Consider the following 25794-nt stretch of genomic DNA (forward strand, 5'->3'; position numbering starts at 1 on the left):
TGCTTCAAAAGATCAATCTTAATTTTAAGTGATTGAATCAGCCTTTTCTTCAAAACATAATTCTAATTCAGTCTTTGGTGAGGTATTTGGAATATTGATTAGAACAGCTACTCATCATTATCCCCCCTCAGATGAAATGAGGGTTATGCTTCTAATCTTTTTTAAAAACTCATAGCTTCTAGCTCCTTCCCACCCATTTTCATCCTTTGCTGTCTTCTGTGAGTCAGTCATCTTTGCTTGCCAAAGGCAGAAGAGATACATATTGATGAAGAGAAAAACAGGGAAGGAGGAGGGATTTACTGCTTTTACACAAGCATGTAAGCTGCTATCTCAAAGTTTTTTATATTTTGAATGTAGCTACATGACATGGCCCGTACCTGCTTCAGGATGCCCACGTCCCCTGATTTCTGACACAGGTGACCTTCTACATAGGATCAGGACTGTCCAAAATCATAGTTTCAGGAATAACTTGATGGCTGGTAAGGGCAGTCCAGAAACAGCAAACACAATTTGGTGGAAAGAAGCGACACAGTTAAAGCAGAGACAGAACACCTCCTGAAATGATTATTTTGGTTTGGAGAACAGTCGTAGTAAACTGTATGTAAGGCTCATATGCTTCTTTTAGGTTATGAGAGTTGCTTTTGTGTGGTGAAATGGAGGCAAAATGAGGCAGTCCAAGGGCAGCAGCTGGCAGTGCAACTCCATTTTCCCCTGTCGCTGTACGGGCTGAAATAAGCTAGCTCAGAGCAGGGAGAGCGAATACGCATGGCATCAAGTCAAAGCCATCGTAGCCAGCGCAAACCAGCCCACCAGCACGGAGCTGATCCGCAGGTAAATGACTGATGCTTCTCTGCACGCCGCTCCCAGTTCTCCTGGGCACAGGAGCAGAGACCAGAGAGCCCAGCTGCCCCTCTGTGCAGCCACCCCTCATCCGACAGGGCTCTCGCTGAAGGTCCCACGTCATGCAAAGCCATCTGTACTGTCTCAAGACCCAGGTTGATTCTCCATCTGTGGTGTCAGCAATCTGCAATGCGTACAGCCAAGCACAGGTAATTGAGTTGACAGTACTCGAGTGGTTGCTCTGTCCCTTGATCAGCTGAATGCTTCTGGAAGAGACTGAGAAAGTCCTTTAATTAGGCAGAGATCCACTGGGAGAAACCCTTTGTACCTGCACAAGCACTAAGTAAGCGTTAGCAATTGAGAAAAAATAAAGTCAGGCTGTTTCAGTACTTCAGTAAGAGTGGAATTGTAGCAGAAATGATTATGGATTATATGATAAATGGATTTATCGATGTGTGTTGGCATTTACATACAGTTGGTTTCATTGATATCGCTGATTTTAATGTGGCAGTATTTATATATCTCCATTCTTTAAAGAATTAAATTTTGTTGTGCAAAATGTCTGATTACATTTTAAAAAAAAAGGTATTTTGATCTTAAAATAACTTTGAAGTGAATGTAACAATGATGTTTGTTTTTTAATCTAGCAGAAATGATAACAGCAGAATGCAAGGACATTTGTTTTGTATCCTTCCTCTTGTTTTACTTAAATCAATTTGCCTCTCATTATAAAAATAAAAGAAAACAAAAAGCAGCCTTAAGTAGATTGCAAGAAAGTAGCATTTCCTTTTTAAAACTAGGGGGAGTTTGACTATAAATTTGTTGCAGCATTGCGACAAATAGATGCACCAAATGGTAGATGCACCATAGCATCTATGGCAGTGAATTTATAAGCCTATATCATTTCATTAGTGTAAGTCAGCTTAATCAGTACTAGGTAGGAAGCACTTTAAAGGACAAATGTCCTGTAATTGCAGAAATAATTGTATTGAATTTATTTGTCAAACTGTGGCTATATGGCTTCCACCAGAGAAGTCATCATGTTTTGGTGTCACTACAACGTGCTTGTGAATTTGTCTTTTCTGATGCCAAGTGTAGCAGGTTCGAGTCCTTACTTGGTATTAAACCAATTCAAACGTATAATTATTGGGTTTGGAAAGCATTGTGGGAAAGATGGTAGTTACAAAGTTCTATGTCATCAAGAACTGACATTTGTGTATTTGGGCATGGATGCAGCTGCCCTCACCCTGGACATGAACTTCTACGTGTTCCTTACACACTTTCCATTCTGGCTGAAACCTCTTACACCCCGACCACTCTTTTTCTCCAAGCTTCCACCCTCCGATTATGTTTGCCCATATTTTCATTCTCATGCAATAAAATTGTGCAAGCATGTTTGGAGTGAAGGAAGGTCGACTTTTTTGTGGCTCTCTGTCCCTCTTTGTGTCTTCTACACTTTCTATGCACACAGCGAAAACAAGTCACTGTAATTGCACTCCAGAACTGCTGTTCTCTCCACTCACTATAAAGGGATCCTGCATTAACCAAGTTTATGTCTGTAAATCCCTGAAGGGAGGGTGCAGAGAGGCCGGAGCCAGGCTCTGCTCAGCGGTGCCCAGTGCCAGGACAGGAGGCCATGGGCACAGCCGGGCACCCAGGAGGCTCCCTCTGAGCACCAGGCAGCACTTCTGTGCTGGGCGGGTGACGGAGCCCTGGCACAGGCTGCCCAGAGAGGCTGTGGGGTCTCCTCCTTGGGGATCTCCAAAAGCCGCCTGGACGTGGGCCTGGGCAGCCTGCTCTGGGTGTCCCTGCTTGGGCAGGGGTGGCACCAGATGGTCCCCAGAGATGCCTTCCTACCTTAACCATTCTGTGATTCTGTAATGAAGATGCTACTAGTGTAGCTGTATGAAGTTAGGTAAGACGAATCCTAGTATTGGTTTTTTTCTTAGGATTTGTGCAGAATGCAGAGATATTTGGAAAAATTTTAGCCTTTATTCTTACAACTGTTTGGGGGGGAAAGTAAAACCTCTTCAACATTTTGAAATACTTTTTTGTATGCTTTCTATTTTGCGTTTACATATTTCTCTCCCAGACTTTCACTGAGGTCTACCTTGCCATCCTTCTTAAAGAGCGTAATCGTGGGATATGAAATAATAGTAAACATTTTGCTTTCATTTCAAACTTCTGCACTCCTGATTGTTGTGCAGCCTTTCCCCTCCCCCCCTTTTTCCATTCGCATGCTGTGACAGTAACCAAACTAACAGGGAGGGAGGGGAGCAGAAATAAAGATACCTGTCATTATAACGATGGTAGGTCAGCTTTGTAACTGGTATGAACTGTGTCTTCTGTTGGTATGCCGTGAATTCGCAGTCTGAGGAGCACATGCTATTCACAAGTAGGGAGCAGGTATGTGTGAGCAGTTGAGCTCTAGTCTAACTCTAGCTCAGCTCTTGATTGTATCTGAAAGGTTTAGAATGCCTTTAACAGATGCCGAGATTCTTGTACGGTGACAGGGCTTTGAAAATTTTGCAAAACTTTGAATAAATAGTAGGAGTTGGTACAGCTGATGCATTTCATCCTTGAAACTCGATGAAAGGAAAGGGGCTTGATGAAGCCAAGTAGTCACACATTATTATCATTCTGCTGGGAATGCATTTTCTTCCAGATACAAGACACTGTTCAGAGTTAATATGTGAACTTGTACCTGTCTATTACAGATAAAAATGTAAAATGTGAATTGCTGAAATTCAGTGCCTTGGTATCTTTGACAAGGTTTAGCTTTAGACAGAATTTGGACAAATACTGCAAGGCTTCAGAAGCTTGGAAATCCAGTTGTTATTAAGGTATTGTAGGATTAACCATTTACTTCTTGTCTAAACTTCTTTATTACTTCTTTATTTTGTGTTTGAGCAGAAAGATTGGTCTTCATTCCATAATTTTAGCTAAAGGACATCTGTGAAGCAATTTTCCAGTCTTAAATTTCCCGTAAGGCAAAAATTGCTCATGTTATTATGAGAAGATGATGATTTTTATAAGAATGCTGCATGTGAATACCCTACAACTATGAACTATTCATTTGATATCTGCAATATTTGTTGAATCTTGTTAACAAAGCAATTACAGAATTACTCGTCCCCCAAAGATGTAGAAAGAAGAAAGCAAAAGCACAAAGTACATTAGTTTTATTTTTAAACTGTATTTTCCAAAATGTACAGACCTGAATCGCAGAACAGCAACAATGCATCTTGTGTTGTAGACCATGATAAAGGCTCCATACTGTGTAAGAAAAAGTGTAAAGCAGTGATATCAGTACAAAATGCTCATATGTAAAACAAAACCTTTGCTTTAGATACTTAGAAGTACCCCCATTCATCTTCCATATTGAATTTTGTCTGTTTTAATTCTAAATTACGAGGATTTTGTGAACAATTTCTTTTTTCTTGTTGCTCCCTCCCCACACCTTCACTGAAAATCCAGTTTAAAGGGAAGCAAACACACTATATTGGGAAACTAAAATTGTCTATAATCGGTGCTCATATTGTTCTGTGAAATATTTCAAATAACTGCGTAGTGCTAATACAAGGTGAAAGAGGTGGGATTAGATGACAGGTTGCAGCATTCTATTTAGAACTATAATTAAGTATGAATGTGATAATCATTGTTTCCAGGATCTGGCTATAGATTTGCCATTAATACCCATTGTCTTTTGATCCCCAAATCATATGACCCAGTTAGGGACCATGGTGTGCAGAAAAAAAGAAAAGCTGATGACATGGAGTTGAAATGCTCCCTTCTCTTCTCGTTGTCCACTGAACCATTTTGTCACACTTTCTTCAATGGACTGGCTACTGGCTGCAGCTTGAGGTCTACCCCCCTGCTCCTGAAGTGCTTCACGTCCGAGGATTTGGCCATTCCTCTCAGACCACCCTCGGTCCTATTATTTGCAGCGGCACGTGTATCAGCAGCAGTCCTCCACATCTTTCATCTACCCCATCAGCCTGACACTAACCCTAACGGTTTTCATTTTACCTTCAGAGCCCAGTCCAAGAGCTAGAAGGTACCATCTCAAAACAGCTTGCATGTTCGTCGTATCAGCTAGATCCCCTGCTGTCTTTGCCACTTCATACCAAATCCCTGGCACGTTGTCAGCTGGCTGGAGAACATATAGCTGCTACTGCTTGATTCTGCAACTGTTCAGACTCAGCAGAGGAGAGCGAGTTGGCAGTCCCCATCCTGGAGGAATTACACGTTAAAACTGACAGTGTCAGAAGCATGATCGCAGCTTTTAAATGAGTCCCATTCCCTTCTCGCTGGCCCTGGATGTGTGTAAAACACACAGGCACCCCATCACCAGCTGCAGTATTTGCAAGGATCTGTGCACATTCCCAATTCTAACAACTTCCCATGCAATTAGATACCTGCTACCTTGCATGTAGCTATCATCAGTGAAATGCCAACTTCAGCAAAACCAATCTGTGTGTTCCCACTGGCCTCCCTTCCCCATCCATGTCGTTTGTGACCCCAGTTTGCCCCATGAACACCCTCAGCAGAGCAGACCCCATGTGTAACATCAGAGATCCTGATGTGCCTGCGGCTGGTTTGAGTGGAGCCAGGAGCCGCTTGTCCTGCCCTGTCTGAAGGCCCCTGCAAGAGGTTGAGGAGTAGCCCTCCTTTGCAGGAGTTAATCCTCTTTTATAAAACACAGCACACACCGGCAGTATTCTGAAATGCTTGACTGCTAAGCAGTCAGTAGGAACAATCCAGAAACTGAAAACTGTGAAAGCAAACAGTGATTGTTTCCTGGAAGGTTCAGTGCTGCCTTTTGGTAGGCCGTGGCCTACCTCGGCTGCACCCACTGGTCTGCGTCAAGTGCTTAGTGCCGCAGGCATTGACCTAGCTGCAGGTCAGTGCTGCTATTTCATGATCGGTTCAAGTATGTCCAAGTTGAGATCTTGATACTCAGCCTTGTTTGAAAGCTTCTGGCTGCTCCATCACTTCCTCACAGCTTGTAGCAGTCCTAAAACTGAGTGCTGCTTCTGGTGGTAAAATCGTCCCATAGTTAATGTTCAAATATGCATAGCATGTTCTGAATTTTACAGTGTCTTTTTTTTCCTATTCTCGCTGTCTCTGAAATCCTAAAATGTAGATGTCTCTGTTTCACTATGAGAAACATAGTGAAGCTGTGTCCTCCCCTTCTGCCTGTAAGTGCTGTTACTACTCTTCGGAAGTACTGCCAGCTTTTATGATTTCTCTCATGAGTCTCTCAATAGTTACGTTTTTTTTTTTGGAAGGGGGTTGAAAGTTTTTTGTTTTCTTGACTTATTGAATCTTTGGGTTTGGTGATAATATCTCTGACTTTACTGTTGATTCTTTAATCACTTTTCCCATTTTTCTAACTTCTCTAGAAGATACATGCATGCTTAAACCAGAACATTATTTGTTCCCCCATCTTAGGGCTTGTTCCATAAATTGATAGTTAACTTCAGGAGTGAATCCTTTGGTGAGCCAGACGTTAACCTGGCAAAACACCATTCACCATTTGGTTGGTTTTGGTTTTTGTTGAGTTAGCAAGCTGAATTTGGCTCAGCAAGAGTCCAACAAGTAGCAAAGCTGGCAAACAGGGAGGTGCAGGACCATATGGCCAGGAGCAAGGGGAGTGGGAAGCAAGGGCAGCCTTTGGTGACAGCAAGCCATTAATTTGGCTCATCTGTGTTCTTAAAGCGTGCTCTCAGTGAGGCCAAAAAATACTGTGAATGTCACATAAGCATGTTGTTCGTTAGGACTGTGCTATAAAAGCTTTAATTTCTGGTAGTCTCTTGTTGTGGCTACCCACTAAATACTGAGGTTAATCAAGATGAGGTATAGGATTCTTTCTAATTACAGAGTTGGTCTACAAATGCAGCCGTCTTTCTGCATGGATTTTTTTCTGTTTCAGAAGGAAGATGTTGCAAATGAGGAAATGGCTGAAAGACTGTCTCTTCGGAAGCATCGCTTTATGCATTTTGCATCACTGGAGTATGAAGGAGAATATTACATGACACCAAGAGATTTCTTGTTCTCAGTAATGTTTGATCAAGTTGAACGTAAGTTGTTTTCTCATCATTGTATTTGTGAGAGAAAAGGAACTTGCAAGTACCCTTAAAGATGTAATGTACAAATCACTGGGACAGGATTCTTTTAAGTGACATCAGCCATCAGAAGCGAATTGATAATTGTGCATATGGATTCTCACAGGCACCACCTTGTACGCTAGTGAAGTGAGGCTGATGATTTAGAAATCTGGTGACTTGATGATGGCATTACGTCTCTGCATAATTTGCATGTCTGATCAGTATGTAGTTCCTCAATTACTTATGTGCCACAGAAAATGGTAGGACTGTAATATGATAATGCTTGTGTCATTCCTGTCCCCGTTATCTGTCTGTCCAGTTTACCAGAAAGTACTCAAGTACTCTGTGACCTTTTTTTTTAGATGAGGCAGTGATGGGAGTGACGTGAATGAGTGTAGTGAAGTATAGAGCTCAGCTCTAGGTTTTTGATTTCAATTCTTTTCTGGTTTATAAACCTAGCTAAGAAAAAATGAAAATTGTTTGCATGTTGTTGTTGTTAAAAAAAAAGTACTTTTAAAAGTGTGTACTTTGAGGAGGAGCTAGGACCAGCATACATTGTTGTCCTTATGGTTTTCCGACCTCATTAATCTGCCCCATTCATTAGGCTTTGTTAATCCATAATGTCCATGTTATTTTTTTTTAATAATATGTCTGTTTTCCCAAAAAAAAAAAGGCTTTTATAGCTTTCCCAAGAATCTTTTGCTTCAGAGTTGTTCAGAAAGGTTAAGTTCCCCAAGTTTCAATGTCACTCAGAAAACAAATTCCCTCTTAGTACATCTGCTGAGGGAAAGGGGAAATCCAAGCTTCAGTAATTGTTTGCTGGATGGTCTGCACATCCTAACTGACCTGTGAAGCATGTTGTATAGTAAAAGCTGTTCACAGCCTGTGATGCTCCAACGCTCACTGCCTAGGGAGCAGGGAGTGTCAGAGTCACTTGAGGGTATCAAGAAGGAAATAAAGAAGGGAATTCAAAGCACTGTGTGAAAGACATGGAGGAAGAAGGAGACTTGAACATACTGTGATTCAAGCCTCTGATTTTAAGGGAAACCTGGGGCAGAGCGGAGTTTACAGAGCTGCCGGTGGTCCAAAAATAGGACACAACAACCTGTAATAAAAATAAAAAATCAAAAAAGAGTTACCTTGTGTCTGCCAAAAATCTATAGCTGATAAGGGTGCATGGCTGCCCTGCTGACACACAATTTCTAATATTATACTAAGCTGAATATAAATCCTTAGAAGGACTGTATGAGCTTGAAGGTCATGGAGATTCTCAAAATAACTTTTGGTTTTTTAAATATATGGCAAATGGAAAGAGTTTTTTTCCCTTCAAGATTTATGTCAGTAAGTTAAAAACCTAGAAGGGATTTTCTTTTTGAGTTTTCCAGCCTGAAACAGTGAAAGACAGTGAGTACTGAAATTTTCAGTGTTGAAGGTGTGGCTTTCAGACGGTTGTCTGTGAAAGCAAGGTTAGAGAAAGAAGTGTTTTTCAGTCTTAGCAGTTCATACATATTAATTGATTACTCCAACTATAATAGTATACGTGCAGATTTTTAATGAAGTGGTATGCGGATAGGATTTATTTGTAATGCAGCCAAGTTAATTTCAGATAATTTGCTAATATAAGTAGGAAACAGCTTCAAACAGAAAAGAAAAAATAATGACAAGAAAAATATGTGAACAAAAAAAATCTTTGCACTAACACATATTTAGCATTTCAAGTTGACGTCTGGCTCACAACAATAACATTGTAGACAATTGGTAGAAAAATGTTAATACAAGAACCTAATGCTCCTAAACATTTTTTTAACCATCATCGGTGTGAGTTCTTTGGCCGGTAGCATAAACACAATGGTAAGCATTTCTCTTCAAGTCATATTGCTTGGGATTTCAGGTTTTCTTGTAGCTGTAAACAGACATAGTATTTGTTGGCTGAGAAATATGGTGGCCTGATTATTTTGAAGACTTGTTCATTTTGTTTCAAAGAGTTTCCTCTGAGGTAAGCATGCAGACTTATGTCAAGACTCTGTCCAGGTATATTAAGAGTAGGTCAAGATGGTGAGCTTCATTCCAAAGCAGTAATTATATTTGGAAACTTCTGGTTTGTATCATAAAATTAATTCCCTTTTAACCCTGAACAATGGTTTTAGAAAGGGAAATGGGCAAGGCAACACTACTCCTAGAAAGTTCTTCACTTACTGGCATAGAGAGATGCAACTTTAAAATGTGATACTGCACTCAAATGGTAAGTCTTCCGATACTGAATTTAGAGTTGTAATGATTTGGCTATTCTACACTTGCATTTTATTAATCACTAATTAAAAAAAAAAGTTCGAAGCACTCAAACATTCACCCTCATAAACATTTGCTTACAATAATTGGAGTTTGCGAATTGGTTGTTGTGTGTAATAATACAGAAGGTCTAGTTCTGTCTGTAGGCTGTTCTCAAGTTTTGTTTTTGCAGTCTTTCTTAAAGCCCATAGTCCAGAACAGGGCATCAGCCTCCATCCCCCAAGCCCCCCAGAAATGTTCTCTCAAATGCGGTCTTTGCGGCAGATTTGGGAAGTTGTTTAATTCTGGCTGTGTCAGACCAATAGAGCAAGCAAGTTCCAAAATGCCGGGTTGCTTACTCAGAACAATCTGCTGGCTGTTCTGTCGCTTACCAAGGTCCGATTGAGACTGCTGACCACAGGAGGGAAGATAGCATCTCAGCAGGGCTTCTGTACATCCTGAACAGTATCTTAGATGTTATCCAGAAGCACCCGTGCTTACTATGAAGCACTGATGTCAATGCTGTTGCTGAAATGTAGCAATTAATGAGCATCAATTTATTTTGGGGAATATAAGAATAATAATGTACAGAAAATTCTGGGTTTGTGGTTAGTATTGATAAAGATTCCCTTAAAGGCTGCAGACCATAAAAGTAAATTGCTGAGATGCTTGAGAGCTATTTTTACTTTTTGTGTGATGATTATGAAGATTGTATAGAAGGTGCTGCAGCACTGCATATGAAAGAAATTACTGCATTTTCATAAGTCTCTTATGTGTTTGCTGCCTCCTCCTTCTACTTTTTTAGGGAAAAAATGAGCTTCAGAGTTATCTTCCTCTTTTCTTTGTGTACTCTAGCCTGTTTTCCTTCTTCACACAGCACTTTCTGGATAATTCTCAGTTTTCTACAGAGCTGTGGTCTTGTTTCTTCTCCTGGAAATGTTTATTTTTTTTTCCTGTCTGCTTTTTTTCCCCTAATATTTTTATTCCATTGCATTCATTTATTTGTCCTTTTGCAAACTAATGGAGTCTGTTGTCACTTTTATTTCTCTCTAGTCTGCTTTGTTGTTTGTTTTCTTTTTTATCCAGATGCCTAAAGAAGTGGTCGGGGAATGTGTCTGTGTCTCATGTAAGCACACAGACAAAACTGAACTGTGGCCAATGCTAGAAGGGCAGTGATCGCTATCCTCTGTACTTTCAGACAGGGAATGGGGAGGATCATAAGGCTTGTGGTTTGTTCTGCGAATCAACGATAAGACAAGGCTGGGCAAACATTGCAAATGCTGCCAGCCTCACAGAAGGGGATCTTGGAGTGTAGGGAGATGCTTGTCCCCCACCAGCAAAAGGGGGAGATGAATACTTGTCCTGCAGTTTCATTTAAGTTATTGAAGATAGAAAACCCACATTGGACTTGAGTGCTGCCGCCTTTTCATAGTGGGGAGAACCAAAAAATGAAAGGAAAACTTTCAGCTAATGCACAGGGAAAAATTTCACAACATACCTCAATGGTCTATCCCTTATTGCACCAGGAATTGTATTTGTCCTATAACATTTAGTGTGCTCCTTTCATTGGGTACTGAAGAGAACATCAGCTTGAGGCCAGGGCTTTTGAAATTAAACTTGAGGTTGGATGTAGACAAAAAAGACTCAAAAGTGGAAGATTGATGTTTACATAGGGGATTTTTTTTACAACATCAGTAGTTAGAATTTAGTTCAGTCCTTGCTTTTCTCAACAGAATGAAGTTCCAGCAATATCTGGTCAGGATATGACAGTAGGCAGTAGTTAGGCAGAGTAACCATCGCCAGTCCATCTTAGTTAGCTGGCTGATGCTTGGGTTGGTGTTGCAGCCTCCTCCCATACATCGCAATTGAGTACAAACCAGCAACGTTGCCCAAGAATCATAGAATGAATCACAGAATGGCTTGGGTTGGAAGGGACCTCAAAGATCATCTACTTCCAAAAAGTGTGGAAGGAGTCCCTCAGCTCTGCCTGGTCGCTTTCACCTTGCGCTGCCTCCCCTCTGCCAGCACAAAAAATCGCACGGCCACATGCTGAGCCCAGCTAAGGGACTAACGTGGGGTGGAGGGAGTCACCTCTTCCTGCTGGCTTTCTGAAGTCAGTCAGTTGTCTCCAGTTTGTTCGAGAGCTGTGTAAGTGCTCCTGGGGATGCTAGAGGTGGGAGCAGTCCATTGCTTTGCCCACACTGAAGCACCTGAGATGAGCTCTCCATGCATTCCTGGGCAAGCAGCAGCTTCTCGTTTCTGCCCCTGAGCCTCAAGGTGCCTCACGCTGAATCACATAAATCTGGTTTACTGCAGTGAGTTTAACTTCAAAACACCTTTAAAAGGTGAGAACACTGAGCAAATAAGCTGTGTGCACCAAGGTGCTGAGGCTAATCACGGCATTCTGTTGTTTTATTCCTATTCAGGCATAAACACTCCCAAAGGAAAAAAAAAAAAAAAGAGAGAGAGAAAAGAGCCAGCAAAAGGACAGAATGAGAAGCAGTCCTGAGTAGGGAATAGTGGTCCTTGTCCAGCAGCCTTGGGTGTTTTTTTTTGCTCCCTGTTGATTTTCGTTGGAGGTTACTTTGTAATCTCCTGTTGTTTTTTAAGTATAATTCAATATAAACCAAAGTACACATGGTGGTGTGTAAACCAGATGGGTAGTTGCATTGTTGGTGCTGGATCAAAAGTGCTGAAGCTGGAAAATACCAAAATATTTTAGCTATGTCCAGATTGTCTAGTGAATTCCTGTACACAGTTGGGTGGAATTTTTTACTGAAACAAAATCTTAGGTGTGCCCTTTGACAAAGTTGCAAAACATGCAATAAATTATGACTTATTATAGAACAATTTTGAAGATAAGGAAACAGATGAACTGTAGTGCAAATACATCAACCATCATAAAATCCAGCCCAACTGATCTTGAACCCTGCTTGATGGACCTTAGTTCCCTAGTTCTGTTCATTTGCTTCCTGGTGCATAGGTTTCTCTGTTAATCATTTTCTGTAATACGGGCCAAACAATTGTGAAATCTTGGCATTCCTATTGATTAAATCACACCTGCAAATTTATTTACTATCAGGGTGATAACGAAGAAAAATATTTACAGTCCTGCCATTTAAGGAGAATAAGCTGATAACAAATGCAGAGTTTTGTGACAGACTTACTTTGTTTTGCATATTGACAAAGTAAAGAGCTTTATAAAGGAAGAACGGCACGATCAAAAAAAAAAATTTGCTTGCTTTTCCACACAGTGTTTCATGCCAGATTACCCTTGTAAATATTTGCTTAATTCTATTACTGTTAGTTGTTTTGAGGAAGGTAAAGCATCCACCTTTCTGTAAACAGTGACAAGCAGTAAATGAAATCTGGTATTCTGACACAGCGTTTGTGCCAGTATAAAACACCTACAGCAGAGTTTTGTACCAGTTAACTCAGTGTGTACTAAATGCACCTTCGGGATGGTTGGATTCCTGCCTCTATGCCATGCAATCTCGTGTTAAACCACGTTACTACAGGGATGCTCAGCAAACATTGCAAAACCAGCAAGTCCGTCTGGGTAATCTGTAGGATGTTAATGGAAACTGCACTATCTGATGCAATGATAAATTAGTGAGAAAGTGTTTTTTTGTCACTCTCCTTACCATGATGTAAAAACTTTTCAATATCTAGTAATATGTAGTAAGGATAATATGAACTTGCATCAAAAATGCTTGCATTTTTAAGATGCCAGGTATACGAAGGATAAGGCTCATCTGACTGACACTGGATTTTCATTAAAATGCACCAGTATTTTTAAAAGACCCTTCCAGTTTTATGTAACCTTGTGTTTTATACAGTAAAGTGTACTTAGGCTTGTATTCCAAATTATGCAGCCAATGTTGTGTTAGAACTTCTCCGGAGAAATACCATCTCTGATGTGCTGTTGTTGTAGAACATATAAGAAAGTCTGTATTAAATTTTGAAAAAGGCTAAAGATACAGGAATGTTTCAGAAGATGAAGATTTTTCAATGCATTAAATCCGGACCGTGTTTATGTTCATTTTTCTGAAGAAGATTATACTATTCCAGAAGTACCTTCCTTTTCCAAGTCGAAGACAAACATTCAGGTTAACTTGTCTGACAGCAATTTACACCTAATAGATAAAGATTTTGATCCTGGAAACCCTTCTGTGCATATTCAGCCCATATTTAATGTATCATAGCATCTTCACTTCCTGAACCACTCCTTTATCTGCAGCACTTTTCAGAAGTTAAAACAGATTTTCCTGTGCTTGGTAACATGAAAATGCCAGAGGCGATATTGGCGTGGTTGAGTCCTAACACAATACATGGCAAAGAATATAAATGGGGTTTAAGTTTGCAGGGAGAAGCTGTTTGACTTAAGTTTTCCTTGAAAACATGGTTGGCACAAGGTTGTAATGTGTTGGCAGGTTGGATATGATGTGTGGCTTCACATTGCTACAGCATCAGTGTGGTCAGGAATGTGAACGAATCTGAGGAGAGGATGCAATGCAAGACTGCAACAACTAGAAAACCAAGTTCTCCATTGTGCTTGGTGGTCAGTGCTGGTGCAGTCAGTGGGGTTTGGAGATCCAAGAGTGACCAGGCACTTTAGGATGGACTGAATCAGTTTTTCTGCCCATATCTTGAATTTCTGCCTACAGGGGGAGTTCAGATGCCTGTACTCCAGTGTCTTAATTTTGACCTGAATGTTATATATGATAACTAATCAAACTGATATGAGTTATGCATGAGTTTCAGATCTAAAACCTAAGATTCAGAGTTGAAGACTGAAGTTGAAGCTTGTGTAAGCTGTGAAGCTCCATATGGGAAGCGTAGATTGAAATGTTATACAGGGAGCCATCGGCACAGTTGGGAACTGAATTCAATCCTCCTGAATTTCTAACGTTATAACAAAGGGATTTTTTTCTCTCTCTCTTTGCATTTAGCAGTTTTTAGTACTGGTATTTTGTTGTTGCTCAGATTCTCCAACCATGACATGCAAACTGGGATATGCAGGACAGACGGTCCCTTGCCCACTGCTAGATGGAAGGTAAAACGAAGCGACATGATGGTTTGAAGTCATGGCATTAATCTCTTCCGAGTTTTAGAGAATCAGCCACTTCTGGCCAAACCTTCTTAGTTGTCATTTACTCATTTCTTAGAGTGGGCTTACAAATGAAGGAAAATGATGTTACTGTCGAGGGTGCTGCATACATAAGCAGATAACCAGGTTGCTGAAAAATTCTGCATTTGTAACCAGCCCATATCGTGAATTTGTCATGTACCTGGTTCAGCAGTTCTTCATCATCCAAACATCATTAGGAAATCCTACCACAACCCTAAGAAACTCTTTAAAGAAACATATTAAGTACATCTGGTGTTTCATTTTCTCTTAACTGTCCAAATACAGCATTGAAATTGATGTATAAAATATCAGATTGATTTGGATAGGATGTTTCACCTCAGTCAATTGTTGTTAAATAGATAAGCTAGTCAGTATCTTATTTTCTTTTCTCATCTGCAGCAGTTTGTTAACACTGATAACTGAGTTACATAGACTGTCTGTTGCAACACTGATCATGTCTACTAGATTGGTTTATCTAAAAATTAATTTTAAATTGTTCTTTATCTAGAAACAGTAGAAATACTGCAGAAAATCATAAAATCTTGGTAATGTGTATTTATGTTTGGACATAAACTTTGTTGTAAAATCAGAATAAAGGCTTCTGTACTTTCACAGTGGTTGCATCACACATCACAAGGTATGAAGTAGCAGAATCTGAATTGGGATTCTTATGGGGAAATGGGATCTTCCCCTGGCAGCAGTCAAATCTGGCCTGTTGGCCAAGCTGCTTTTTGGTGTATTGATCCCTAGCAATTGCACTGACTTATTTTTTCCTCTTGTTCTTCAAGAGAATTTCTTAAGCTGAGAGTCCCAGAAAGAGACAAGAGGTGCTGGGATTAGAGCAGAGGTGCCAGGCAGCAGCCAGGGAGTGTGCGCAGTCCAAGGGGGGAGAAGGAGGAAGGACTGAACGGTGGTGGTCAGAGGAAGGGGAACTGCAGCAAAATCACTTACAAAGGAGTAGGTTTTGCCATCTCATTGCACAGTGGGTGGGTGCCTTTTGGGAATCCCTGTTCCATTTCCATGCCTGCATCCATGTCACAAGACAATACGTGAGGTACCTGGGATACATTTCTTGGAAGGTCAGGCAGGGAAATATATTTTTGATCCTTAAAACTATACTAGGATTATATTAATTACATTTGTCTTTTTGTGTCTATGTCTGCTTGAGACAACAGCAAGGTTATAATAAGCTCCTGGCTTTATTTTTTCTCATTTTTCCTTTTGTGGCAATGCTGACTAGCTGGAGAATGACGCAGAATCAGAATTCTTATCTCTGTGGACTGCAATGCTTGCTGATTAGTTAAAAAATTTTGGCAAGACACCATGATTTGAAGATATTTTGCTAGCTATTCTGCTTTCTGAAGAGCAATAGTTAATGAGGAGGTATATTGCAAGTTCTCAGTGAATGAAAGCAGTTTTTTAAAACCGGGCACAAAAATAGTATCGATACTAAAACTGATCAGACTTCAGCCGAGTTTTAAGCGAGAGGCAAGTGGTCTCAACACACATCTTGAAGGATTTAGTTATTTAAAGTGTGAAAGTTATTGGTTATTTAATGGCACCTGAATGGAAAACAGATTCCTTGAAAAGAATGAAAATATATTGTGTGCATACAGAATACTTGTAGTACAAGTAATGGAAAGATCTGGTTATTAATAACAGGAGCCTGCTTGTTGTATAAACATCGTCTGCCTTAGAATTTCAGAAGTCTTGCAACAGTTTCTGCTTTAGTTAACTATTCCAGTTTCGTGACATGCTACTGTGATATTTAAAATACTTAACAGAGAAGTCACACTTCTCTTTTGTAATACATGTGAGCAAAATTCAAGAACTCCTACAATTGTTCTTGGGCTCTGAATATTTTTCCTATTTGTAAGGACTTTTTATTTTTGTAGAACACCACATATTATTTGGACTGCATTTATAACGTAATTGTTGACATACCACTGAAAATATCTCTGGGATTTTTTCTGCCATGGGTTCTGAATACTTTTTTGACAGATTACTTCAGTATTATTTCTTTAATAAATTCAGTGGAACTTAATCAGTTCTGAAACATCCTGCTTAACTGACAATTAAGTCTTAACAGATGTAGCGTGAAAATCAGACTCAATGAATTTTTATCACTCTTAAATGTATTTTAATTTCTTGCAGCATATGTCCTTAACACTGACAGGTATTGTTTTGTATCTAAAAAGTGCAATCTGCTTATAAAATACCGTGGGTTTCATTACAGTACTTAGAAATGATGGTGCTCTGGCAGACCCCTAGGTCTGGCGGGTGCCAGAAGTGCACGTCAGGTTCCTGCCAAAATCTATCTTGCATTCTGGCCTCATGTTTTCAGTTGTGTGTAACTTTGTGCTCATGGTTCTGTGCTTTCCCTTAGGCCAGAGCAGGATTTTTGTGATATTAGTCATGTGGTTGATTCTTTTTGGAGTAATCTTGATACTTGATAATCCTAAGGTGGAACCACCAAGTATTGCTCTCCTTATAGGCGGTGAGAGCAGGCAAGGTAAGCAGCCTGCTGTGGCAGATGAATGGAGCAATCCCCACTTGCCAAGTGAACGGCTAGGGCCCACAGGGGGACCTTTGAGAAGCTGTATTGCCCCCTCTTTTGAGAGCATTGGCATCCATTTCCCAAGGGGGAACATGCCCACATTATCCACTCGTTTTTTGCTGCCCAGCCCGGAGGCACCTGCAGTGGTTACAGCACAGGTTGCAGTCTGTAGCCTCTCTCACCTACTGTGAAACAAAAGCAAATACCAAGCTCAGAGCTCGTTACCATGCATAAAACACACAGGTTTCTCTTGTTAGAGCCACCTGCTTACATGACGGTGCCCAGCCCAGTTACTGCAGAGGAGGACACGTCCCAGAGCCACGTCTCAGCAAGGGAACCGACCTCCCAACACTAGCCAGGCTGTCGGAGAGCCCTGGTCCTCACCCTGCCATCCCTCACGCTGCTGAGCACCTGGTCATTCTGCTGGCTACAGCTTTCCTTAAATCTTTCCTCTCAGACCTGGAAAAGGCTTGCATACCTGAAAGCCTAAGGATTTTTCAGCCATAACATACAAAAGCTGCCACTCTTCCCAACAAATCCTGCCTTGGTTCTTGCCAGATGGAGTTTGAATATCAAACATGGCCAAGCCAGCTGCCATTTGACTTTGTTCAGAGTATTTTAGTAGTCTTCTGGGAAAGCTGGCGTTTGAAGTCTTCAGTATGATAGAGCTCGTTTTCCCAGGTACTTGCTGCCTCTTTGTGCCTTTGCTTCACGCCCTCTGCACCAGTGCCTCAGATGCTGCTGGAACTGCTGGGACAGGGGAGTCTTGCTGCTGCGGTGATATTGGCACGCACTTAGTAAGTCACCTGTCCCACTGGAGAAACCCTGACTTCTAGAAATCAGAAGACTTCTGTCTTTTTTTGTTCCTCTCCAAATGTTTTTTGGTTTGTTTTCCTGCAGAAGAGCAAGATGTGTTTGTTCTTAACTGTGGACCGAATCCAAACAGTTGTGAGCCTGACATAGCAGATTCTTATAATAGAGAATACTAAAATTAGTCATTTTGTCTCATGTGAATGGGCATCTGCTTTTCCATTGGGCATGTATTTATTTGTTCTGCTCTCTCTGACAACTTCTGAGCAGCCACCCATGCCCTGACACACTGATTAATTCTTCTCTGTGGGTTTTCTGGTGGTGGGAAATGTGACAGCTCACTTCTGTTTCATTGTCACTTTCCTAGGAGAAAATATAAAACCTAATGTTCAAAAATTTCATCTGCTTCTCTAGCTTTGGTCTAATCAGCAAAAGAGATCAACTATTAGCAAAAGGGAGCAACATTTTCTGCAATGTGTCTGATAGTAAAGGCAGACTCCACTGGGGAAAAAATAAGAGTGGCTTTGCTATGGAGACTAGGAACAGTACTTAAGACAGTAACCCATTACCTGTAAATGCTCAATTTACAGTGGGCAACATAAAATTACTTTACCCATTCATTACAAGAAAGCTGCCTATTGCTTTTCATTTGCATTCACTGTGGGAATTGTAAAAAGCCTGCTTAGAATTTGATTCCCATTCCAATTCAATCTCTTTCCACTGCAGCTAAAGCAAATGCTCATTTCAGGACAGTCACTGCTCTTTGTGTCCAGTACTGTTGTATGGAGGAGAAAGGATATCTGCTTAATCATGCCATCATGAGAACATTCATACCTATTACCACAGCTCACCTAAGTTAACGTGTAATATCTTCTAGTGTTTTTTTTAAGCATTTGTATGCTCTGTTAGGGTGATACCTAATGCCTTAGCACTTCTTTTTAGTATTCAATGGCTAAGTGTATCAACATTTATCATGTACCTTCTAAAAGTCAGCTCCCATTTTAGCAGTTTAAAAACTTAAAATATAGACCTTGTATAAATTTTTCATGCTGAATTTAAAATCAGTTGTCACTACTGCTTATATTGGAAAGCAGTGACACAGCATCTTCTCTGTTGCTTGAACACTCTTCTGATATCCAACCTAAAATTAATCATTCTCCGTTTAAACCCACTTGCTCTTGTGCCAACATTTTCTATTACCTAAAATAAGCTTTTTTTACTTTTGAATCTTAACCCCATGATGCATTATAGATAATTATATCACGACTCAGCACTGGTCTTGTTAGGTTAATCAAACCCAGGTTTATTTTCATCTCATCTGGCTTGGGGGAGGGCATCTATTCCATGGCTTCGTGTAGGTAGCTTTATTCCATGGTGGGTTTTTTTTGAATTTGATTTCTTTTTACAAAGCCAACTGCATTCCTTGGCTCAGAGCACAGCCCACCTGCAATCACTGTGTCCTAAGAGGTGGAAAAAGCATTGAAGTTGGGAACTTCTTAGGTAAATGCTGTTTCTGATTGTCAAACAGCAGCATCAGTTGCGGAGCTAAGTGATACAAATCAATGCTTAATAAAGAAATATACTTGTGCTTGTTTAGCATGCACTTCACTCGCAGTCTGTACATGCAGAACAGCTTCCAGCACCACAGGTGCTTTGGTCCTCATTTGTAGCTCTGTGCATATGCCTGGCTGAGAGTATGACAACAGAGCAAAATATGTCAGGTGTTCTCATTTGAACAAAGTTTTAACATAATCATGGAAATGTGGGTAAGACCACAAAAAAAAGGAGAGAGATCGGACCAAGAACATTTTTTTAGATGTGTACAGTGAAGGGGTTAATGCCCCTCAGACGATGTACATCTTAGCACACCTTCTTCCATTTTTCAGTCCAAGGTTGCTGTTGGAGGAGCAATTAGTTTGGTCAGAGAAGATGAGTATGACAGGAAGGAGACAGTACAACGATAATTAGAAGCAGTGGACACAGAACCCCAGCTTATTGAAGACTTCTGCAAGTTAAATGAGTTGCTGTTAGTAGGAATTTTGATGTAAAGTGTAGTTTTGTTTTTACATTTGTCTCCTCCATTGTCTTTACTGAATAAATTCCTCTGTTCTGTATCTATTTTGACAGTCCTAATACAGTGTTTACTATGGTGCTAAACAGGATCAGAATTCTTTAGAAACCTGATTATATACATGAAGGCAAGGTAAAGACAAATGTATTTTGGGGGTTTGCTACATCAGATGAGTTGAAATGAGATGGGGGCAGGTCTTGGGCAAACAAGACAATTCTAGAAAAGATGTGATTACTTTTTTTAAAGAGACTACTGATCATTGTCTCAATATTTTTTTTTTTTGACAGACTTATTTTTCCTCTAGATTCTGAGGAATTTGAGATCACAGGCTCAAGAGAAGGCTTATCTTCACTTCTCTTATTCAGTCTTGAAAGTTCATCCCTTAGAGTAGAAGAAGTGTTCTAGGTGGTGCACAAGACTTTATTTTCTACTGGTATGGAATGCTGATGGATATCACATCAGTAATTTATTATTAAACTTTCTATTAACAGCATTAATTCTTTTTCTAAGTTGGAAATTAACCTTAACATTTTGGCCACTATGGTAAGTCACAAGTAACATCTGTTTTTAAGCTCTTCTATGATTTCTCATCACTTTAGTTCTCTCTTACCTTTCAGGGGAGTTCTCAGACTTTTCATGATCCTGCTCCTGTTTCCATTACCACCTTACCTTCTGAATAAAGGCAATGTTTCAAGTCAGTTTTAGGTAACTGTCTTCATTCTGATACTCTGAAAAAACTAGCCAAAACTAGATCCCTTCAGTAGTAATTTTGTGTGGCAAAAATAAGATAAACCTTTCTTACTTATCTTAAAATAAAGAAGCCTTCTGTTAGCACTTGCATGCTCTTGGAGCCCCTGCTGTATGAAAACTTCCCAAACAGCTGTTAATTGCTATGTGACAGATGTTAATGATGTATAAACAAGTCAGACTCAGCAGGGGTTGTTACTGGTTTGCTCTGAGCTTCTAGATTAGCTAAAAACAGAATGAGCTAATCTTAGAAAGAAACTCCTGGCTAATTTAAAGGTAAAAGCAATAATAACGTGGACCATCAACTGAAGCAATTCAACCACTGAAAGGAACTCCTATGCCATATGAGAAGGAAGAAAGAAAAAACAGCTAGAGATTACAATAATGCCAAAACCTGAGGAGTTCTGGAAATATTGAAGCAGGTCAGCACAGGACCAGTAAAAAAAACCCAAAGCAATAGGCAGCATCTTCTCTAGGCAAGTTCCCAAACAAGGTAATTAGAATATCCTTATCTTCTCACAGTGGCAACTGGAAAAAGTAGTGTCATCACTGGTGTCATCTGCACCACACTGGCCTTCCTAAAATTTTCATATGAGGTTGCACTTCAGAGCCTTATAAAGGGAAAAGGTTCCTTCTGGAAATTCTGACAAGACAGGATCAGCTTAATTCAGCTCTGAATAGCAATTCCATTTACCACTAGTCATCCTTATAATCTCTAGGAATCTAAAATATCTGAAGTTAAGTGCTACAGTGCTGTACCTATGCCAAATGTCTCTTTCCCTCAAATAGCCCTTTTTTCTTCTTATGCCGATTCACTAATCACTGATGGGAGTTAGTTGCAATTGTTATGATTCTGCTGAAAAAGAAAGTGATGTGTTGTGTTATGCTAGAAAAGACATCCAGTAATTCAGTTCATTCTTTTAATAAAACAACTTGCAAAACGGATGTTTCTTTTGTGTGTGTTTACTTAGCCTCTTCTTTCAATGGACAGTGTCAGGACACTTTGGGAAGGTGAGGAACAGATGGATATCACCAATTGCAAAAGTGATAGAATCACAGAACAGTTTGGGTTGGAAGGGACCTTAAAGGTCATCTAGTTCCAACCCCCCTCTCATGGGCAGGGACACCTCCCACTAGACACCATCCTACCTGGCCTTAAACACTTCCAGGAATGGGGCATCCACAACTTCTCTGAGCTACCTGGTCCAGGGCCTCACCGCACTCTTGAGTAAAAAACTTCTTCCTAACGTCTGATCTAAATCTACCCTTTTTTAGTTTAAAGCCATTCCCCTTCGTCCTATCACTACATTCCCAGGGCTACTTACGGCCCACAATTTCCCTAGTCTTCCTTTTATCACAGATATACCCATGGAGGCGTTTCTTGTTGCCTTTCATGTCCCGGGCCAAATTTAATTCTAAAAGGGCTTTGGCTTTCCTGACCTGATCAGACAATGTCTCTGTATCCCTCCCAGGCTATCTGTCCTTGCTTCCACTCTCTGGAGGCCTCCTCTTTCTGTTTGAGTTTGGCCAGGAGCTCCTTGTTCATCCATGCAGGCTTCCTGGCATTTTTGCCCGACATCTTCTTTGTTGGGATGCATCGCTGCTAAGTTTGGAGGAGGTGATCCTTGAATATTAACCAGCTGTCTTGGGCCCCTTTTCCCTCCAGGGCTTTGTCGCGTGGTACTCTACCAAGCAGATCCCTGAAGAGGGCAAAGTCTGCTCTCCCAAAGTTCAGGGTAGCGAGCTTGCTGTGCTCTCTCCTCACTGCCCTCTGGATCCAAAATGCAAGTATCCTGAGTAAAACCATGGGATATTAGCAAGTGGATCTGAAACAACCTTGTTGTGAACTTTATTTTGTTTTGATTCATCACATTATAGAAGTTCCACATACCCACATTCAAAAAAAAGGCAGTCATTACTTTACTAAATGCTTTCAAGATATCTAAAATCTAAATATGTAAAGAAAGTGATTTCATGCCTTTTCGTCCTGTTGTACAAATGTATTTATGGTTTCTTCAAGAGAAGTCTGCTGCAAGGCAGAGGTGAAGAGAAGCTAGCCCCAGTCACCCCATACAGTAACTGAAAACCATCTAGTGCATGTTCAGCTGATCCTTTCATTCCTAAGCAGAATTTATATTGGTTATAATTTAGAAATTAACTGTACTATAACTGTACTGTAACTGTACTGAGCACACTCAGACATCTAGTCAATGTAAATTGCCTGTCCATGAATAAGGCTTATGTTCTGGAAGATAAACATAATAGGGTTCTGAATTTTTGTGGTGTTTACCATGCTCTAGACAGCAAGACAAAATGTCCTAGGCCTTGATCTTAAATAAGGAGTTCTTATTATCAAAAATTACCAATGTAGAACTGTTTCCTTTCAATAAAATGTCCGAATTCACAGTTAAATCCAGTATGTTGTGGTCTCTGGTTTTAAGAATTAAAGCAAAAATAGCTTTTGCTCTCTTCACAAGTTGTCAGTGAGAGGTAAACCAGGATACAGTCTTAAACGCATAGTAAAGAATGTTGTTGCCTCTGGTATAAGCAAGGGGGGGAAATCTTAAATCTCTACATGCAACCTACCAGCTATTGCTTTTACTTAGTGTTAGAGTAAGTTACGCAGGCACCTAAACTGATGTTTTCCTATTGCACAGTCAGTTAGGTGACTGTATTATATTAGAGGGATGTCTTGTGTTCATAGTCCTTGTGGAAACAAATGTCTTCAAGCATTCATTCATAGAATCACAGAATAGCTGAGGCTGGAAGGGAGCCCTGGAGATTATCCCAGCAGGGTCAGTGAGGGTAGGTTGCTTGGGACCGTGTCAAGTTGGGATTTGAATATCTCTGGGGATGGAGACTCCATAACCCCTCTGGGCAACCTGTTCCAGTGCTTGACCACCCTCACCATAACAACAGTTCATTCATATGCTTAAATTAAATTTCTTACATTTCAATTTCTGCATGTTGCCTCTTGTCCATACAGTGGACATGACTATGAAGTCTATCTCTGTTGTCTTTGCTCCTTCCCATCAGGTATTTATACATACTGGTATGATCCCCTTGTACCTTATCTTCTCAAGGCTAAACAATTCCAGCTCCATGTTTGTCAGATGTTCCAGTCCCTTCTTCCTGGCCCTTTGCTTGTATGTCCAGGACGTCCATGTCTCCCTTGTACTGGGGAGCCCAGCACTCCAGGTGTGTCTCACCAGGACTGAGCAGAGGGGAGGGATCACCAACCGGGATGCTTTTGGCCTTCTGTGGTACAATGTCACGTTGCTGGTTCATTATCAGCCTCTGGTCCACCAAGACCCCAGGTCCTTTTCTGCCAAGCAGCTTTCCAGCTAGTCAGTTCCAGCCACTTGCTACCCAGGGTTTAGTCTTCCAAAGGTACAAGACTTGGCATTTCCCTTTGCTGAACTTCATGAGATCCCTGTTGATCCATTTCTTCACCCTATCAAGGTCCATCTGGGCAGCAGCAGAACCATGTGGTCTGTAAACCACTCCTACCAAATTTTCATTTGCAATACATTTTGCTGGAGAAATGGCTGTACAATTTGCATTAACCACTGGGGAACCTTGCTTCACAGATCCTCCCACAAACCCCTCTGAACCTCCTGAGTCCAACTTGCAATCACCAAAAAGATGCTGTTTGTGCTGTTTCCTAGAGTTTTTTTTACCTCTGGAAAACAGATAAGAGCAACAAAATGCTGGGAAGGATGAATTTAGTCTGGGAAGGATGTAAGGCAGCCCTAAAGGAGTCAAATTATGTGTTTGTTGGAAGGACAAGGCAACAGCAGTGGAACAGGAGCAGAGATTACCAGCATCATTAGGATAGTGCAGTGATAGAAATCAAGTATCCCATTGATGAGATTTCCAGAGTTCACGATAGCTGTGTAGGTGGGCGTCAGCCATCCCCCCACCCTTTTTTCTTTTCCGAAGGTCTCACTAGGAATTGCTGGGATATAATGAGCAGAAGTTTTCCAAACTGAGACTTCTAACAAAATTTCATTGTATTTTTCCAGTCAGCTGTCACCCCTGGGAACATTTTTAGCAATGGTTCTGCGAACTTTTACTGCATATTGCTGTAAAAAGAAGTAAGTTAATCTTTAAAAGAAAAATATTGTTTTAACAAAAAAGAAAGCATTAATGATGGTGTAAATAATTTGATATGTCATAGGGTGAAATGGAAAAAAAAAAGTGAGCTACTATGTAAACTGGATCTACACAGCATTTTATATTTACAGGACTCTTGAGAACCCACCCAATTTATGTGAAATGTCAGTGCTCCCAGTTACTTACTCACTGCAGTAATTTAAATTGGCTTGATGCACTGATATGTCAGCTATTTACTGCTTGGACACAGGCGCTATAAATGCCCTACATCTGAACAGAGTTATGGTAACAGCACTGCATTTTCCATGCTGATACCACCCAAAAAAAACTTCAAATTTTTCACAAAATGCTTCCAATTTTATTTTTTTTAAATTATATTATTACATTTCTTTTTTTGTTGTTCCACTAGGAATAAACAATATCAACATTACCCTGATGTTTGTACTTAGTTGAGTAAGTTTAAGAAAAAGCAAACTATTTCATAAGCATGGCAGTTGAATGTCACTATCATCTTTTGAGCCCCAAACTCCAGTTTAGTATTAATATTATCTTTCAAATGTGTGGCCATGTATCTGTGGGTACATAAACTGATAAAAATGAATGAGCAAAAGTCTGCTGGGAGCAACGGGACAAAGTAGGTGGCCCCTATGGTCTTTTCTGGCCTTGTTATCTGTCATATTCTTGCATGTCGGATTGTTTGTTACATATCAGAGCACAATAAATAAACCATTTACTTCATGTCATTTGGTACACTTTGATATGATTTGCAGTTCCTGCTTAGGGTATAAATTATGCGTAGTCAAAAAGGTGAAAAAGAGAAGTCCTCTCTAATAAAAGGGGGGGTTATTGTCCGTAGTAAAAAAAATGCAGTTTGGTTCCCTGCTGCAGCCGAACCGCTTACCCTTCACTGACACAGGCCTTTTCTCCTTATTTCAGGATCAGTAAGGGAGCTTTATGCTACTGATAAATCCCCATGCAAAGGACAAATTCTTCACCTGGTACCTCACTTATGTATGCCAGCATGTGAATCCAACTTGTGATAACTAAATTTTTAATATTCTTGCATTCTTTAATATTGTTGTCTTTAACTGTACTTACATTTTGTGACATTTTGCAAGATGCATGTGAAAAATGCCAGCTTGTA

The 25794-nt window shown here is 40.3% G+C and overlaps 1 protein-coding gene across 1 annotated transcript in view; it reads left to right on the forward strand.

The window, feature by feature from the left end:
- The window catches only part of MICU2 (mitochondrial calcium uptake 2), a 155656-nt gene that overhangs the window by 82306 nt on the left and 47556 nt on the right, over positions 1-25794 (forward strand). The window contains exon 2 of the mRNA XM_083833955.1: positions 6776-6923. Coding sequence (XP_083690081.1) covers positions 6776-6923 — 148 coding nt within the window. The remainder of the gene's footprint in view (positions 1-6775; positions 6924-25794) is intronic.

Source organism: Anser anser (genome assembly GCF_964211835.1).
Source record: "Anser anser genome assembly, chromosome: 1".
In the NCBI taxonomy this organism is placed as follows: domain Eukaryota; kingdom Metazoa; phylum Chordata; class Aves; order Anseriformes; family Anatidae; genus Anser; species Anser anser.